Consider the following 19,323-nt stretch of genomic DNA (forward strand, 5'->3'; position numbering starts at 1 on the left):
CGGGCGAGGACGTCTCTCTTTCCTCTCGGTTTCTGCATCTCCCCTTCCTCTGTCCATGGCGTCACGTGGCTGTCTCAGTGTCTCGTGCGCTCGCTCTTCTCGGAATTTGCCTGTCAAACACCTCTCGCTTCTTAGCCGGAAGGAAGAGGGATGGGTTCCCGGTGTGCAGTTTGCAGGGTTCACTGTCCCGTCTGGTTCGTGGTTTCCCACTTTCCTGCATGCGCCGCCGACACGCGTTTTCGGGCGTCGCACAGCTGCTCCCCGTACTCACTGCACGGACCTTTTTCGAGTCCCCCCCGTTATTTACTGCGGTGCCGCTTCCAGCGGGGCGTGGCTAGGAAATGACGCGTCAGGCCCAAAGCGCATGCGCGACCTCTCGCTCGCGCTGCTACGCACTCACCAGACCGAAGCTTCGGAAGCAGCCTGACAACGTTGAGGCTCTGGAGACGAACCCCGGGACGTTCTCCAGAATTCCAGAGCTCGCGAGCCAAGAGAAGTCGAGAGTGTGGGGAAACTCGCATTTCTGTTGAATGTACTTTGGGCGCAGTCTCGTGGTCTCAAACGATGCTTGTGACTGAAATGAGAGAGCGGGGCTTCGATGCACAAATATACCTACAAAAAATGTAGGCATACATGCGGGATAGACCTACCCGCACGTATAGATATATATATGCATATATCTAGTTCAAATATACATCTATTTATAAATAAATATGATTCGTATATATAATCTATATACTATTCATATATATATATATATATATATATGTACTATCTACCTATCTACTTACATGTGCATATATGCTTTTAGGCGTACCTATGGTTTGTAGCCGTATGTGTCGGATTGATACAGTTGTCGAAACAAGTATGTGAATAGAGAGCGGTAGATGAGACAGTTTCCACGGCGCAGTTTGTCTCACGTTTCGGATAAGAATGCTGGGTACGTCTTTACGCGTCTTCGATAGGAGGAGAGCGGAAACGGTACTGCTGACACAGTGAAGCGAAGCTCGAGGATTACTTCCCTCTTGAATCCTTTTTGAGCGAGAGCACTTAAACTTCCTGTCTCGTGCACGAGCATCCTCCCCCCTTACAGTGAAATTCACGCCTCGGGGGTCCGAATCTAGGGCCCCTCGGAGACACTCCGCCCAGGGAGAGCTCGACTGGCAAAGACAACTTCATGCTACTCATTGCGGCACATCTCTATTTTTATGTCCTTGATTTTTACTTACATGAATCTAATATATTTATCTCTATAGTTGTATGAAGAGAGATACATCGATGGGTAGATGAGGAGACTAGCATGAATGGATGCAGGCGACAGCTGCTCGAAAGCCTCGAGACAGATGGGCAGAAGACGACCACACAGACTTGATAGCAGAAGACGTTTGTACTGTGTATCGGGATGGACGCCCGGCACATGCGGCGCTGACTGCTTGAGAGACGACACTACGTATCCAAGGTTTCTAAAAGGGAGAACTTTGAAGGAAGGAAAAAGGCGAGGCATGAAGCGCAGGGACCGGGGTGCGAGCAGATACCATGTGAAAAAGACCGACAGGAGTCAGCAAATTTCCAGCAACCTTGAAATCCACTTTTTTCCTCGAGTTTCTCTCAAATGTGCGAAGGAACGTAACATCCCCATGTATCTGCCGGTTTCGTTATCTTCAGATTTCGCCGCCTGGGTCTGTGTACTCTTCTGCCCCAGAAGATGCTAATTCAAAAGGCTACCTTCTGATACACATGCATGCAATTATGTATGTATATATGTATATGCATGCACACACATATATCATGTATTCCTGCGTCTACGTATGTGTCTGTGTATCGGTGGCTATTTGTTTTTGCGGTGCATATGTGTGTGACTTTATGTCCTGTGCATGACGCACGCACAGACATGAAAATGTGATCTGGGCAGAGACACGGATTCACGCGTGTGTGCGCACCCGTTGTTACGGAACGAATTCTTCCCTGAGGCAGATGCAGTCCTGCCGACGCAGTGAGTTTCGAGATTTGCTCCTTGCATTGTTTGAACGATTTTTATTCCGTCCTTTAGAGACTTTTTTCTTGTTTAGGAGCTTTTCTGTGACGCCTTTCTGCGTCGCCGTAGCCGGCCGCAAGAAGCTGGTCCTACGAGGACGAGCTTCAGAACTGGAAAGCATCACCGCTGCGTTGTGACGAGAGGCAGTGTGAAAACGACAAGAAGAAAACCCGAAAAAACCATGGGTCTCCACGCACGACAAGCTCGAACGCGTACACATACACCACACCTAGGTATTCTTTCCTGCCTCCACACGCACGATACACCCTAGATTCCCAAGCATACACGGCTCGAAAACGTAAAATACAGATATCAGGGTATGCACCTGTAGGCACACAAATGTGTAGATATATTTATATATATACACACAAACAAATAAAAAGACAAATGACGTTCTCCATATCAAAAGTGCTTTTCCCTTAGGTTGAGGGCGTCTTTTTCTTTGAAGTTCTTCGCTGCGTCTTTTGCATCTGGAGATGTTTCTGATTTTCCTGGCGTTTCGATAGATCGAGCAGTTGGATTTGAAGCGCCTCTTGCTGTTTTAATTCTTCCTCGACGTCAAGAAGATGTTTGTAGTCTTCCTCTATGTGTACCATGTCGTGCAGCAGAGCTCGGTGCTGAGAAAGATGGACAGCAAAAGTGAAGAGGATTTGAAGTGAAAAGGGAAGAGACAACAGAGAAAAGAGCGGACTCGCGAAGAAGTGGGAGACGTGACAGGAAAGCGAGCGAGGTGCACTGAGAGACGCATACATGGAAGAAATGCGAACAACGTCGACAAAAACGACTTGATTCAGTGCTGTCACGAATGAAGAGAAAAAACACGAAAGGAAAAGGTGTACAGAGGCGAAGGCGTCGGAGACAGAAGAAGAAACCACGGACCAGAAGACCGAGAAGAATAGAAAAAAACCCGGGAAAACGCCTTCACAAAACCCTATCACACCCCCAGCGCCCGCGCTCTCACCTGAAGTAGCAGACGGTAGACGTCAAGCAGGCGGGAGACAGGAGACGGCAGTTTCTGGAGGTGCTCCGAATGCTGCGGAGACCGCCATTCACCAGCCAAGAAACCAAAAGAAAAAAACACGCGTTCTCATTGATTTCTTCATATCCACATCCACATTTCTGCACATGTACTGAGACATATGCATACGTGTATATTTGTAGAGGCAACAGAGTCACATGTGCTAACCCGAAACAAAAGCATCTACCTACCTCTATCCGTCTGTGTGTCCAGGTGCCTAACTGCCTTGTCTCGACTCTCGAATGATTTCAGTCGATCGGCTGATTCACGTATTTAGTGGACATGATACATCTTTGCACCGACAACCCTGCACACCGTTCCATACCTCACTTCACGTCGGTCTCGATGTCTCTCCAACGACATCCCAGCACAAACGTGCACACATACATACACGTATATGTATATACATTTATGTATATATATATATATATATATATACATACATTTATGTGTACGTTCACATGCCACGAACCGTGTCCCTTTCTCTGTCTCGGCGTACAAGTGGCAGGAGGGGTGTTTAAGACGTGTAGACATGCAATGCGTCTTCAGGTTCCGCACAGAGCCTCGTTTTCTCTCACCTCGCGGCAGAAAAGGAATGCTCTGCATTCCTCAGTGACACACCAGGAGACGTGCACGCCGCGCTGGTACGCACAGAGAGGATGGAAGCGCGTTGCGCAGCGCTGCGGATCTTTTTTCTTTCCTTCGAAGAGAGTCAAGACCGGGCACGGTTTTTTTCTTGTCTCGATTTCCGCGTCTTCTCCCGCATCGATTTCTCGCTTCAGGTTCTCGCGGTGTGCGAGGGAAGGAAAGCGACAGCCCCGAGACGGCAGAAAAGCCGGCGGCGCAGAAACCCCGCCAGTCGCGCGCTCGGGATGGCGAAACGAGCACTGAATCAGGAGACCTCCGACGCGGCAGCAAAACGCACAGGACAGTCCTACGTCCTGAAGCATCGCCACGTCTTGGCTCGGCGCTCCGCTCGCCTCGGCAGCGTTCTCCCGCTTGATCGCTCTCTGAGTTTGGTCCTTCACACCGCTGTCGCGGTCTTGTTTCGCTCCACCCCAGGGCTTCGCGCCTTGTGTTCGCAGATCCGCATCCGCCGACACCAGGGACGACGCGGACGGGGCGTTCGCTGGTTCTTCTCGCTTCACTTCGCCGACTTTGGGCTGTGGTTTCACTGTCTCCGGCGCCGCTGCTCCAGAGACAGCCAACCTGTGAACCTCCCCCTTGCCGCCGCGTTCTCGCTTGGCCCTTCCGCCCGCCTCTTGTTTGCGTTTCGCCGTCGCGAGGACGGAAAGGACAACGTCCGTCTTCGCCTTCAGAGCCGCCGCGAGGAGATCCACGCCCCACACTGGAGACAGTGCGCGGTTTCTCGCAATTTTCACCGGGGGAAACGGCGAGAGCAGGGCGCAGAACATGTGTACATACAGCGGCCGCCTCCAGCGACACAGCAACGCAGAAGAGAGAGCGGAGCTGCGCCACGCGGCGGCAGAGTCGAGGGGTTGGATCGCTTTCAGCGCGCCACCACGGCGCGGGCACAGCAAGCACGATACCTGCAGGGAAACAGAAGGGAGCCCCACGAAGGTGCATGCACTCGGGCCTCCGCGGTCGAGACGCGTTCTGCAGAGATCGCTCGCTGTGTCTGCCTGGATTTCGTCCTTTTCGGCCTCGTGCCTGCGTCTCAGCTGTGCAAAGCCCGCAGAAACATCTCCAGCGTCGCGCCTGGGTTGTCGCCTTTCGCCACAGCTGCGTCTGACTTCTCAGCAAGGGGCGAGGCTGCGAGGCGCATGGACCCGAGACCTGCCGACCAGCCTCTCCCCCTGAGGCTTCCGCAGCCGCGTGTCCCTATCCTGTCCGCAGATTAGTGTAATGGAGAAAGAGTGTTACACAGCAAGAAAACAAGCGAGACTCGAAAAGAGCAGACGAGGAGAAAAAGAAAGAGCGAAGCGAAGGCGAGGAGGGAAAGAAGAGAAGACACGAGAGACGAGGAGTGATCTTTACAAGACACACCACGAGGTGCGGCTGGGGTTGTGATTTTCCTTCCTTGTCGTACCTCACGAGGTCTGGACCCCCAAGCACACACATCGCAGAGGAACGTCCCGGCGACGGCAGTGCAGGTCGAGATTCGGCTCTCTTTGCCTTTCGTTGTCTCCTTGCCCTCCTCCTCGCACAGGGGATGCGGATCTTCGTTTTCGCGTTCATCCACCGTCTGCGTGTTCCTCGCTGACGAGTCCTCAGCGTTCACCGAGTTCAGATCCAGCCTTTCGTTTTCCGCTCCTCCTGCTCGAGGTGACGAATGCGCAGCAGAGGAGCCAGCAGAGAGCGAGGCGGAGAGACCCGCGACTTCGGAAGTCTCCCCAGCTGTCTTCGCTCCGAGTGAAGCGACGCGGAAACCGCGTCCACCGTAGCAGTCGCGATGCACGCAAACCCCACATCCTCGACAAGAGAAGACTTTTCTTTTCGACCTTTTCACCACGCGTGGAAGAACCGCTGTCTCCGCGCCTGTCTCCAGCACGGAAGGAGTCCGGTCGCTTTCTTTCCTCGCCTTTACTTGTTCGCGATTCTCCCCGTGCTTCCCACTCTGCTCGGCCGACAGTTGCCAATCGACGGCGCTGGACAGCTCGTCTTGCTGCTCAAGAAACGCACCAGGAACGCAGTGACAAGGGATTCAGAATTCACACAACGCCCTGAGTCGCCGCCACCAGAAAAGCGGAGCGCCCCACAGACGCGGACAGACACTCGCGGCGAGAGGAAGAGAGCACCGCCTCGCGGACAGGCGGAGGAAACAGCGGAAACAGAGGCGAGCTCGCCAGCAACGACAAGGAGAAGCCACGGGGGCGAGAAGGCTTCTCTCTGCTGAGGACCAGCCGGGCAAACATAAGGGAGAAAGAAGTCGGCAGAGCGCGACGGCGTGGGACGGCAGATTATTTCCAGTTCCTGCTCTGTGGAGAGACAGAGATCTTGACATGATGGCGAAGGAGACGACCGGCGAAGCGAGCGAACCAACAAAAGAGGTCAGCTCCACGTTTTCCCTGTGACGAAAGAAACGCAGAGACACGAGCGTCTGAGAGCTATGCATGTCTTTCTCACCTCGAGACAAACCGTACACACACCGGGTGGGTAGTGATCTGGAGGCAGGGGATCCCATTCTTCACTTTCTTCTCTCGCGTCGTCGCTCCGCCCTTCCGCAATCGCATGGTCTTCCGCGGACTGTCTCTCGAGCCACGGGAAGGGCGTCCGGCGATTCGCCCCCGCCCCTCTCTCGCAGTCTGTCTCGTCTCTTCGGCCTCCCGAGCTGAAGCCGATTGCCTCAGAGTCTCCACACCCGCCGGCGCCGTCTCGGGCTCCGAACCCGTCACTGCCGGCTTCCCCTCCCACGCTTTCCAGGTGCCCAGACACCCCAGCTGGCGCCCCGGCATCGCTTCCCGCTCCACAGGGCGCAAGAGGCGGCAGAGCAGCCACAGCAGACCCCGGCGCGGGAAATCCTTTCTTGTCGACTCCGTCGGCGCCTGGCCTAAGCTTTGGCGGAAACCGAACTCCGGGCGATTGCCACGGCGCGAGACTCTCGTGAGAAAAATTCGAAAACGCCGCCGGGAGAGGGCTGGCGCCCCCGGCCTTCCGGCGCTTCTTGCATGCGCTGAGATTCTTTCCCACCTTCCCGCCAGCGCGGCCTCCCAGGTGAGACTCCGAGTCGTCGGCGCCGTGAGCGACACCGAAGCCGTCAGCGTCGCCTCGGAGCGCATGCAGCGCAGGAGGCGAGGGGTCTGGCGGGAACAGGGCATTTGGAGACTCCGAGAAGGGGAGCGCTGGGGAAGCAAAAGCGTCGCCAGCGCGCGGCAACATAGAGGAAGCGTCCGGTGTACAGACGAGCATCGACCGATACGAGAAGCCTTCGGGTTGCGAAAGGGAAAGACGGAGAAGCCGGTAGTGCATCTGTTCGGCTTGGTCCCTGCGAGCAAGAAAGGAGAAAACACAGACAAGCTGTGAGCCACGCCGCTCCGGAAAGGACGCACACGGCGGTACACACCCACACGAGAAGAGCCTCGTTTGCTTTCTGGCCTCAGAGAGCGCCCCAACGGCGCAGGACACACGCCGCAGAGACCAGAGCACGAAGCTGGAACACGCAGGGACACCCTCGACAGAACCACGCCGCTCCCAGGCAAAAACAGTTACCGCACTGGCCTTCACAGGCGAACTTGACGCAGAGGGAAGGGCGCGTGGTTTGCGTGCTGGAGCCGTGGAGGCACAAAACAGGCGACTCAAGTCGAAATGCGAGGGCGCGTGCCGGCGAGGCGCGAAACCATTTCTCTTCTCTCTGGCTTCGCCGTTGCGCTCCAAACGCAAGATTTCTTTGCGCTGTCCACCCTAGTCCCCCTCCCCGCGACGCCCGACTCACCTAGCCCGCGCGTGCGGGGCGAGATGGGCGTGTTGAGGGCACCAGACGTGGACGACGAGGCGCTTCATGAGGAAATCTTCCCAGAGAGGTCCCCAGCGACTGGTTTGCCGTTTCGACGCGTCTCGAGTTTTCTCCTCGCCAGAAGGCGCACGCCCTCGTTGCGCGCTGAGACGCGCGCCGTCTCGCGCCGATCCAGCCTTCCAGCGCTTTCTCTCTTCTTCGCTTTTTCCAAAAGAAGAGAGAGGCACTGCTTCCGCTGCTCGGCCTTGTCGCGCGTCGTCTCCAGACAGGGCGCGCGACGCAGCTTTCGACGGAACCAGCAGGTCGGCGCTTCCTCCGCCGCTGTCAACGTCTTTGCCTTCGTGAGAGGCAGAGAGAGCGAGCGCCGCGGACGAAAGAGACGAGGACATCCAGGCGATCTCTTCTTCCTCCTCCTCCGACGAATCCGGCGGCGAGACGTCGTCCAGGCTTTCAGCGCGATACGGCACCCCGCCAGGGAGATAAAGATCTTCCCCCGGGTCGTGGTGCTCTTCGCCCCGCGTCTCCACTGTCTCCACGGCCCTCCCTTCCTCTTCCTTCCCGTTTCGGCTCGCGCGCGCGCGCCGCGCGGCCCACGGGAGCAGCCTGTGCGTCCGTGGAGAAGGGGCGAGGACGGTGAAGACTGGAAACGCGTTCAGCCACGCGCAGAGAGGATGGAAGAAACCGGAGGCGCACGCGCGGCAGGCGCACCTCTTCAGGAACCCCTCCTGCATGCCGCAGACGATACAGCTGGGGCTCTCGGGCGCAGGCGCGGCCCACGGGTCTCTGGCAGAGCGAAGCGGATCCGGGCCACCCGAATACCCACACAGCGCCGAACTCGGCACAAAAGCCCCTGGCGAGGCGGGGGGAGACGCGGCGTCGTCGACGCCTTCCCGATCCTCAAGGGACATGGAAGAGGGACGGGTTGGCGGAGGACCGTTCGAGGTCTCATAATATGGGAGTTTGCCGGCGGGAGCTGGGTCTGGGAAGAACGCGGGCGTCTCAGGAGAGGGAACGCCTCCTCCTGAGACAGAGGAGACGACTGAGAGTGGCGGAGCGTTTTCAAGGCCTTCGTCAGCCCCGCGCCGTCGCCCAGGGGAGGCGCCCGATCCACCGGTTCGCAGCTTCTTCGCTCCGTTGTCTCGGCCGTCTGGACTCTGTGCCACTTTGCCTTCGCCCCCGGTTGCTGCCTGGTCTCTCGCTGCCGTGTGCCCGTCCCTCTCCACCTCCCTCGCCTCCGCCCTCTTGCGTTTCCTGTCTCCGCTGTCTCCGTGCTGCTCTGCGCAACCCCGCGGCCCCCTGGAAGTCTCCCGCACCTCTCGCAGCGCGTCTTTCGAGCGCCGCATGCAGCGCGCAGCTTCCCGCTTCTTCTGGCGGCGCAAGCCCGACAAGTCCCAGGGCTCGAGGCACTCAGTGTCTAGACACCGCGTGTACGGCATCATCCACAGAGCGCACATGACGTGGACCATGTCGCCTCGGTCGACGCGTCGCCACTCTTCGGGTCTCGCGCGGCGCGTGCCGCACGGGCGAGACGCTCTCGTCGGAGAGGTGAAGACCGCGGGCGAAACAGAGAGATCCGGCGACGAAGATCGCGACAGAAGGCTGTCGAGAGAGTCGTCCCGTTGCACGCCTCCCTGTGCACCCCTGCAAGGGCCCGGCTTCGCATGTTCTTCCTGGACACCCGTTGCCCGATCCTCGTGTCCGTTCCGGCGCATCTCCGAGTTGCCTGGCGACGTCTCTCTCTGGGCAGAGGCGGTCGGACCTTTCCTTTCTTTTTCTTCCTTCTTCTCCCTCGGTTTCGGCCCACGACCACTCCCCGCACTTCCCCGCCGCCTCTTCTCACTGCGGCGGTCCTCGTCCAGGCCGCCTTCTCTCTCGCCGCGCTCCCCGGCCTTCCTGGACCGGCTCCGGCGGTGGTCTTCATCGCTGCACGTGTCTCCGTCCACACGCGCGAGTTTCGTGTCTCCGCTTTGTTCCTTCTCGGTTTCGCGGGGGCCGTGTGCGCGTCCCCGGCGTGGCTTACGCGGGGTAAGTCGCTCGAAGAACACCGCAGACTTCAGCGCGCCGCCCGCCCGTCCACAGATGCAGCAGACCGCCGAGGCGCAAACGAAGTTCTGTCTCTGCTGCTGAAGCCCAAAGAGGCGTCTCTCCTTTTCACACCGCGAGCATAGCCAGTCGTCTCCGCCCCCCGCGGCAATCGACGCTGCGACCACGTTCGGCGCGGGCGCAGCGCCGCGCTGGCTGAACGGGCCCTGGAAGGGGACAGTGGAGACAGTGTGGGGTCCACCGAGGGCCGCAGGGCCGGCGGTCTTGGCGTCGTGGCTCTGCGTGGCATCGGCGACGGGCCCAAACGCGGACGAGGTGCCAGGTCGCGGCGACGCCTGCGTCAGCGGCGAGCAACAGACAGCGTAGCAGTACCGGTGAACAGTCACTCTGCAGCACGTACACTGGAGCAGGCGGTTGATGTGGTCTTGCGTCGAGGTCCAGCAGACTGAGCAGTAGGAAGACAGTGGAGCGTCCACAGGGGACGCCGAACGCGCTCGCGTCTCACCCACGCGCCGCTGGCTCGCGTCCTCTCGCTCGCTCTGGTCGCCTTCTCTCCGCCCTTCGTCCTCTCGAAACGCGCGGCGCCGTCCGTCGCCGCGACTCCTCCCGCCGTCGGCCTCGCCCGCGGCTGCAGACGTTCCAGGGGATGAAGCCCCGCCACTGCAAAAGACCGAACAGCCTCCTCGCCGACGACCCCGCGAGCCTGGTCCGTCCGGTCCCCAGTGCTGAGCACCCCAGAGCGCCCGTGCGTGCGCGACCTCACCAGCGATTTCGGGTCGTCCACAGTCCCAGTTGCGCCCTGGGTTCCCGTGAGGTCTTTGTGCTTCCGCGGCGCGCCGAAGCTGCGCGCCCCGGAGCGAGGCCGAGCAGGCGAGGCAGCAGGAGCCCTGGCAGGATGCACCGCAGTAGTCGCGGTAGCCTCTGCGGACTGCGTCGACGAGAGCGGACCACCTCAGTCGACTAAAGTAGTGCCTGAGGATCACCTGTTGTTCCTCGACGCGGTCCGAGATGCGCGCCGGACTGTACAGGACTTCCTTCTCGAGTCTGTCGACGAGCACGTCTTTGTGCGCCGACAGCTGCCTCTCGAGGAGCGCGGCTGCGATGTACGTTGCCACGTAGTTGCACTCAATGAGCAGGGTTTCGTCCTCTTCCGGGCTTTCCTCGAGCGGCGACGCGTCGTCCCCCGACCTCTTGAGCGCACGCGAGGCGGACGCAGCGAGCGCGTCCCGCCGCAGCCGTTCACTCATATCGCAAGCGAGGCGCGTGATCCGCCGGTTGAACACTTCAGCAGCGAAGGACAGGCGCACCCCTTCGTGAGGGTCCGACAGGGACGGATCCGCAAAGGAGTAAGAAGAAAACGAAAAAGGGGCGAAAGACGCATCCAGATCCCGGAGCGCCGCCGCGCCTGCGAGCGCAGCTGCGACGGCGGAAGATGGAGGAAGAAGAGCCACGTTGCCAGCGACGAGGGGAAGGCCCCCGCGGGGCTTTGGAGACACCAGAGCCGTCGAGGCCGACCCGCCCTTGGCGAAAGGAAACCGCTCCCGCTTCGCTTCTCCAGAGACGAAGGGCACCGCAAGAGAGACTGTGGAGTCCACTGAAGCGGACGCGGCCGCACACCCGCCCCCAGCGCGAGAGGCCAGCTGGCCGTCGGGGCAGCACGCCGAGGACGGAACAGAAGACGCAACAGGCGAAGAATGCAAAGGCGACGAATGCACAGAAGGGATTCCCGGGCGGTCTGGGTGGGCGTCTTGTGGGAGCGCCGAGGCACGCTGGCATTCCGGATCGGTCAAACGCTGCGCATCCCGCGTGTCTGCCGGGGCGCGTTCCGAGTTGGAGTCGCCGCTCGCCGTCTCTTCCTGCGCCCTGTCTCTCTGCTCCTGCGCCCGCCGCAGTGGGAGGGTGTTGTGGACGCTCCCGAAGTCGATTTTCAGGGCACACGAAACCGCGAGCGAGGACGACTCATCTGCGGGCGCGGCGTTCGGCGAGCCGGCGAGGCGGGAAGAGGCTGGAAGCACGAGAGAAGACACGACAGGCGCCTCATGCGCACATGAGGAGGGCGACGGGAGCGCAGACGGCGCGGTGAACGAGAGCGAAAGAGGCCGGAGCTTGAGGAAGGCCGCTGGGTAAGGCGCGAGGGGCAAAACTTCGTCGAGAGTCACCGTTTGTTGGGTTTCGCGTGTTGTCCGCTCGCGCTCCTCTCTCTGGGGGTGTTTGCTCTCTCCGGCGGTTTCTCCCGCGTGCACGTCCCGCATCTCTGGTTTTCCGTCCTTCTGCACGTTTCCTCGCCCCACACCCGCGTCGGTGTCTTCGCCTGCCGCGTCGGCGTCGCCAGCGCTTTCTCTCGCGGCTTCCTCTTCTGTGCTCAGGAGGTCCTCGTAGAAGCTGAGCAGCTTCTCAACCTGCGTCGAGAGAGCGGCAGGGGAGAGGGACGGCGTCCCCGTGGAGGCGCCTTTTCCTTTTTCTGCGCCCGCTGAGCCGGCAGCGGAGAACACGGACGGCAGGAGATGCGGCAACGAGGGAGAGGCCAGAAGAGACAGCGAGGCCCGGTACTGCTGGATGAGGTCGCGTTCCGCGCGGCGCTTTCTGGCCGCTTCCTCTCGCGATTCGGCAGAAACCTTCAAGGACGCGTACGCCTGGACGCCGCCAAAATCCAGCAAGGTAAGCACGCACGCCTTTCGCTTGCTCTCGCGCCTCTCGTCTTCGCCCTCGCCGCACGAAGCAGCGGGGAGACGCCCCCCGCTGGTTTCCACGGCAACCTCCTCGGCCGCCTTTCTCTCTCTCCGAGAAGACAGGGACGGGTCTCGCGATCCTTTCGGAGACGCAGGGACCGCGTCGCGGTCGCAGGGCGCTCCCAGCTGTGCGCCGTCCGCTTTTGGAGGCGTCGGGCCTGGCGCCTCTGCGTCTTCGCTGTCTCTCCCCACACCTGATCCATCGGCCTCTCCGGCACTGCCTTGCGCTGCCACAGAGTGTCGCCCTTTCCGCCCTTCAAAAGACGAGGAGGGAGAAGACGCCAGCGAAAAACTCCCGTCTTCCCTGTCTCTCCCTTCGTCGCCCAGCCAGCCTCCAGGCGTCCCTTTCCGCGAGCGTCTCCCTCGGGTTCCGCTTCGCCCCGAAGACGAGAGGAGCGCCAGCCTTCCCGAGCTGTCCCCTGTTCGATCTGCCTGCTTCGCGCCCTCGTCCCCGAGAGAATGGCCCTTCGTGCTCGCCCCACTGCTGCGTCGACTGCATGCCCGTGCGGCAAATTTCTCGCGTCTCTCCCGGCCTTCTTGCGCGCGACCGCGTCCACTGGCCCCTGTCTCCAGACTCGCTTGGAAACTGGTGCGGTGAGAGAGAAGGCCGCCCTCCCGAGGGGTTCCCGCTGGCAACGCCTTTCTTCCTGCTGGCGAGCCAGGAGGCGAACGCGAAGGCGAGAGGCCCGCAGCCTCCGCCGCATCTTCTTCCGGCGGAGACACCAGGCACACGGAGTCTGTCAGGGCGGGAAGCGCGCAGGGCGGAGGGAGAAGTCTCGCGTCTTCTTCCTCGTCCCACGCGTTCTCGCGGGCGCAAACGCGGATGTAGAAAGGCAGCAGAAAGGTCTCGAAGAAGCTGAAAGAGCCAGAGAGCGGCAAACTCGCTGGCCAACGAAGCTGGACCCGCAAGTCCGGCGAGGGCATTCCACCTGCGGACTGCCGGAAGAGAGACGAAAAGGAAGGTGCACCCGAGACAGACGTGGAGAGCGAGAACGGACAAGCAGCGTGAGCAGGAGGGGCGACACGCAGTCGAGGGGACGCTCCCCACGACGTCTCCGCATGCATTCCGGGGGACTCCGGTTCAAAACCCGAGACAGGTCCGCTTTCTGAACTGAGGACTTGAGAGCTCCAAGGGGGCAACTCAGGCACGCAGTTGCCGGCGAGACCTGGCTCCTCGAGCGCCCCTAACCCCGGACTGTCCAGCAAAGCCAGGGCCGGCGAGGCCGGGGTGTGAAGACACGAGCCGGGCCCCGGGGGGCTGGGGCGAGCGGGGAGAGACTCCACAGCCGCCTGAGGAGACAGTGGAGATGGGAGCAGCGAAGCGGACGAGGGCAGGTGCGAAGGCGAGGCGGTCAAGGAGTGCGCGGAGGACGGCGAGGAGGCAGCATCGTCGGAGTCGAAGAGGAGACGGCGAAGATGCTCGCCGGCAGCCACCGCCTTGCCGCGTTCTCCGGGAGGAGTCAGGCGCAGGAGTTGGGGGGCGAAGACGCCGAAAACGACGCGCTTGAAACGCACATCAAAACGGTGCCACTGGAGCGTGGTCCCACGCGTGGCCGCCGCGTGCACGTTCGTGTTTCCCGCGGCGCCCGTGTCGGGCGCTGGCCCGCCTGCGTCGGCGGTCACGCGCGAAGACCGCGAAGACGCTGGAGACTGTGCGGGGCCTCGCAGTGGCAACGAGGGCGACTGCGGGAAGGGACTGTCTGAGGTCCGCGAACTGGACGGCAGCTGCGGAGATCGCGACCTCGAAGACGCAGGCGAACCGGAAGAGCGCGAAGACGGACGAGGCGAGTGCGGCTGGAAGAGACTGGGCCCCGGGTTAGGCCACGCGTCCATCGGCGGCAAGAAAGCAATGTCCGGTTGTGTTGGAGGGTTCGGAGACATCGACGGACCGTCGCTCTCTCGCACTCGCGCTCTCTCCGCCCACCCCCGCGCGGGTTCTTCACTCGTCGCGCCCGGCCTTGAGTCGCCTCTCGGCTCTCCGTTCTCTCTGCCTCCTTCTGTGTCGCCTGCTCTGGCCACTCCGCGCTGGTCCCTCGCGTCGCGCGCCGCGCCACGAGCCGCGACGGCCGTGGGGTCTCCAGCCTCTGCGCTTCGCGCCGGGGCAGCGCCTTGCTGCGCGACTCCAGCGCGCTCTCGCCTGTCTGGCTGTTCTCTTCCTGGCTCCGCGGGGCCTCCCAACTGCGTTTCCCCCCCAGCCGGCCCCGCGCGCCCCGCGGCCGAGACCCACGCGAGCTCGCCAGCGTCAGCGCGGGACGTCCCCGTCGCCGACTCGACAGGCTGTCGACGCTTCAAAGAGGAGACAAGGCGGCGACACAAACCGGGGACTGCAGCCCGCCTGGCGACGGCGAGCGAGGTCGAATCTGCGTGAGCCTCACACAGCACCGCTCGCCAGATGTGCCCGCCCCACAGCCGTCGGCCTGAAGAGCTCCATTGCGACGCCGGCGGCAGAGGCACGAAGTCGCGTTTCCGCTTCTTCGTTTGAGCAGAATCCGAGCCCGGAGACGATGTGCGGCACCGGCTGCAAAGACTGGGGGTCGCGTTCTCTTTTTCATTCCCTGCTGCGCCGTCGTCCGCGCACCGGCTCTCGCCTCCGTCGTCCTCGTCCCTGTCTCGTGGGGGTTCCATGTCTCTCTCTTCGCTTCGGCTTCTTTGGACCTCCCGTCGCCTGTGGCCGCCGCAGCCAAGCGCAAACGCCCCAGCCCGTCCTCTCTCGCCTCGCAGCTCTTCCAGACCGGCCTCCTCTCGATTCTCAGAAAAACGTCGTCCCTTGTCTTTCTCCCGCGAATAGAGGAGCAACATCTCTTGAATGAGTGCCCCTTTCTCTTGGGCGCAGGACGCATGCACGCGGGCCTTGCAGCCGGGATACGCGCAGGCGAGCGGGAAGCCTCTGAAGAGCGGCGGCGCAGCAGCCTCCGCCGAGGAACCAGACGGACGCAGAGAAGAGAGAGAAGCTGAAACAGCAGAAAGAGAGGGGCGAGCGTCGCTTGACGGCGCGCTGGACTCTCCGGAATCTGCGGATCCGAGAGAAGTTGCTGAGTCGTTCGCAGTCTCTGGCGCGGCCTGCGTTTCTGTCGATTTGTCGTCTGAGGCGGCGGCCACGCCCCCTGAAGCCTCTGCGTCGAGTCCCGAAGGTGCACGGGCGAGAGATGGAGACGACGAAGCTAGCGACGGCGCCTCTCGAATCAAACTGCGACAGGAAGGAGTTGCGAGTCCAGAGGCGCAGAGCGAACATGACCAGCAGTTGAGACCGGAGAGAAATAAAAGTTCGGAGACTTGACTGGTCGACAGCCCTCGAGAGGCAGGAGACGGTTCGACCGTTCGGTCGTCGCTCTCGGCTTTCTCCAGAAGCTGCTCAGCCCCCGCGTGTATCTCCCTCTCTGTCTCATTTTTGCCACGGTCGCCGTCTTTCTTCGCCGCTCTTTCGCCGCCCCCTTCTCGCTCCGTCGCCCCAGACGAAGTCTGCACGTCCGCGCTGGCTTCCGCCCCATAGAAGGCCCCAGAGGCATCCGCGCTGTCGTCCTCGCGCGTCGATGCAGACACAGAGACGCCGCGGGCGCTTTCGCTTCTTTTTGTGCGTTCTCTTCGTTCGAAAAACTCCGCAACGGGGTCGGGCACCAGCTGAGCCTTTGTGTAGATCGCGCACGAGCTGTGGACAGGCGGGGTCGCTCGGCTTTCGTCCGGGAAAAAATGCTCGAAAATGCCGCCTTCTCTCCCGCACAAAACGCACCGCAACGCCTCTTCTCTCTGGCCTACCCGACCTGTGCCCTCCACGGCCGAAAAAAACGGGAAATCACCACAAAGAGAAGGAAAAGCGGACGAGGACCCAGATGAGGCCGCGCAGGGACTGGAGGGCGACGCGGGCGAAGGTGGCGGCGAAGAGGGACGAGCCTGGCCGTCTCCAACCCCGACCCCTCGAGCTGCCGACAGGGTGTGGAAGTGGCTGTGGAGAGCCGGAGAGGGAGAAGTCTTCTCTTCCTGGCGATGGCCTTTCAACTGAAGAAACGCGCAACTCGTACACTGGAAGAGCTTCAAGTAGCGATCCCGCACGCGCCACGCGGAAGAGCCCTCAGATTCGCGTTTCTCCACTGCATGAACAGGGGCGGAGAAGACCGCCGAAATGAAGTCGGAGAACGAGAGCCCATCCTCCGGCGACTGCGGGCCTTCGCCAGAGCCCGTGCCGTCTCCTCTGGAATTTGGTCCTCCTGTCCCTGCCGCGCCTACCGCGCCGCCCTGGTCTTCCTGAGGCTGCGGCCGTGCGTCTTCGGGCCTCTCCTCGGCGGCGCGCGCGGCAGTCGAGAACTTTCCTGCGCGGCCAGACAGACCAGCCTGCCGCCCGCCTCTCTTGAAAGCCGCGTACGCAAGATGAAGAAGGTGCGACGGAAGACAAAACAGGTGAGCCGCCACCCGGCACGTGCGACAGCAGACGATTGGATTCTCCTCCGTCAGCCCCTTCTGGCCACAAATGGAACATGCGGCGACGCCCTCCACACGTCTGCCTGCTTCAGGCGACGCTTGGTCCTCAACGTGCTCTGGCGCGTCACAGTCCTTTTCTCCCCCCTCTTCCCCTGTCACCTTCTCGCGATCAGCCTCTGTCCCTGTCGCGGCCTCTTGCTCGTTGTTCTCTGCTTTTCTCTCTCCGTCTTTCTCTGCCTCCACCCCTTCCTTCTCTGCCTCCGCCTCTTCCTTCTCTGCCTCCGCCTCTTCCTTCTCTGCCTCCATCTCTTCCTTCTCTGCCTCCATCTCTTCCTTCTCTGCCTCCACCTCTTCCTTGTCTTTTTTCCGGGTCACTTTCTCCGTGTGTTCCTTCTCTGTGAAGTGTTGTTCGTCTTGCTTCGGTACTGCTGGACCCTCTCCGTCGCCTTGTAGGCTTCCCCGTGTTGTTTCTTTCGCACCGTTCTCTGCTTCTCCAGTCACCTTTCTAGAGGTCTGGTTTTCGAGAGCAGGGAGCGCCGAGGCGTGTCTCTGTCGTTCCTCCTGTCCAGCGGCACCGGCCGGCGCTGGAGGCTTCTCGGTTCCGGGCCCAGAGACTGCTGGTGAGTCCTCTGTGGAGGGGCCGTCGCTGGATCGCCCCACGTCAGTCTCTGCACCGGAGACAGGAGGCGAGACTGCAGGGGAAGAATGCCGGACTCCAGAGACAGCGGGCGGGCCGCAAGGAGACACCTGCGGCGAGGCGGGAGACGGAAGAGACGCAGGAAGCCGCGGCGCTGGAGACGCTGCAGAGGGAGAGGCGTGGACGTTCGCGAAGAGAGAAGAGGAGAGACGCTCCGTCACGAGCGACAGGAGCTGAGCAGGAGTGATTGCTCCAGATGTCACAAGGTCCGACTCCATGCGCTTGCGAGCCGCCTCGGCCAGAGGCTCGGAGCTCTCCGGGGCCCCGCCTCGCGAGGGCGAACCCAGGGACGCGAGCGGCGCGGACTTGGAGGACGGCGACGGCGGCGCGGGTCGGAGCAGCGCCGAGGGCAAGAAGGCAGGAAGTTCCCGAGGAAGCGAAGACGACGAGACTTGGGCTGGTTCACTGTCTCCACCTGCCGCGGGGTGGCCCCGCTCCGGTCTCTGGAGGGAAAGGTTTTTCTCGCGAGTTACGAGGAACAGCCGCAACAGCTCCTCGCGCGGTAGGCCTGCGGCCGGCTGAGTCGCCGGTCGAGGGCTGTCTATCTGGAGAGGCGACGCCGCACGGGAAGGCGACGAGAAAGCAGGCAGCGCGGGAGGTCGCGGACACGGGCGAGGCGAAACAGAAGCGAGTCCCGCCACCGCAGGAACAGAGGCGGGGCGAGGAGCCGGAGTTGGCTGCAGCTGTCCGGGAGGCGTGGGGCGCAAGGGCGGGAAGGGGTCGGCGAGAGACGCTCCGAGAGGCTCTTGGCTTCGCTCCGGGCCTCCAGAGGTCGCGGCGGCCGTCGCCAAGCGCTCTGAAAACTGAGCAAGAAAGTGCGGGGACGCGGGCGACGCGGGAGACACGGGAGACGAGCGAGAGGCCGCGGGAGAAGTCGAACCAGGAGAGACGGGGAGCCGAGACGGAAGGGAAGAGACAGACGGGAGAGAAGAGACGGCCCCAGGCGAGGGCGACGCAGCGAGAGCCGTGCCCAGCGAGAACTCCGGAAGCGAGCGAAGGCGTTGAAGACTCTGAGGGTCCAGCGCCTGTTGCTGAAGAAGGAAAACAAGCTGCTGAGGCGTGAGAGAACGGGCGGAAGGAGGCGCGAGAGAAGAGGGACCGGAGGGGTCGGTGGAGCGCCTTCCTGGACGGCGCGGCGACGACATCGCGGCCTGTTCTCTCAAGTTCTTTGAGGCAGGTCAAGAGAGAGCAAAGAACGGAACTCAGAGGAAAACGGAAGCAGTAAAACAAGGCCGCGTCCAACCGGGTTTCAAAATGCTGTCTACGGCTTGGGAAAAACAATCATTCACACGCCCCCGCGCGAGGCGCAATTCTTCCCCGCAATTCCGAAGAAACGCCTGGAAACAAAGCGAAAACACTCTTGACGTCGCAGCCTGCCCAGCTAGGCGAAAGGACGAGAGAAAACCCCGGCCACACTTTGTTCGGGGGGGGGGGGGGTGATCAGGGACGGTGCATCGCTTCTAGGAGCCGTAGAGAAAGGGGGACGAACGGTTGCGTCGTTCGATCCTAGGCCATTCTCGGAAGAAGGCGAGGCCGAAAGCGACGGCTCAGACGTCGTCTTCTCCAGTTCCTACGTTTTTCTCAGATGCAACGTTTCCTTCACACAAGAGCCCTCAGGTGGTTCGCTGTGCACACTGGTTCGCTTCTGAACTCTCGCGGGTGCGTCTCGCCAAGATCACACACGGAAAAGCGGCAGGAGTGGGAAAGACAGAGGGGAAACAGCCTGAAAAAACGCCGCCTCTGGTCCAGTCCCTCCGCTCTATGCGAGAGGAGGCTAGACTCCCTAGCTGTTTGGCTCACACGCGGATCCGGGGGATCCGACGCCTTTCCCTTTCCTCCACACTGTGTCGCTTACCAGAGCGGAAAGGCGGGAAAATGCGGGGAACCCGGATCGCCCGCCGTTTGCGATCACTTTCCACCAAGAATATCTGAGGGAGCGTCCATGGAAGAAGAATGGGCCTTCAAAAAACGGGG

General features: G+C 61.3%; 1 protein-coding gene across 1 annotated transcript; it reads right to left on the reverse strand.

Annotated features, from left to right (window-relative positions):
* Positions 1-2,454: 2,454 nt before the first annotated feature.
* On the reverse strand, positions 2,455-18,494 carry NCLIV_017270 (conserved hypothetical protein; the record flags this gene model as incomplete). Its single annotated transcript, XM_003881919.1, has 6 exons — positions 2,455-2,652; positions 2,997-3,068; positions 3,632-4,603; positions 5,104-5,679; positions 6,141-6,999; positions 7,447-18,494. 6 exons carry the CDS (start codon positions 18,492-18,494, stop codon positions 2,455-2,457), a joined length of 13,725 nt encoding a protein of 4,574 aa, XP_003881968.1.
* Positions 18,495-19,323: the final 829 nt, after the last annotated feature.

Source organism: Neospora caninum, chromosome VI (genome assembly GCF_000208865.1).
Source record: "Neospora caninum Liverpool complete genome, chromosome VI".
Taxonomy (NCBI): Eukaryota; Apicomplexa; class Conoidasida; order Eucoccidiorida; family Sarcocystidae; genus Neospora; species Neospora caninum.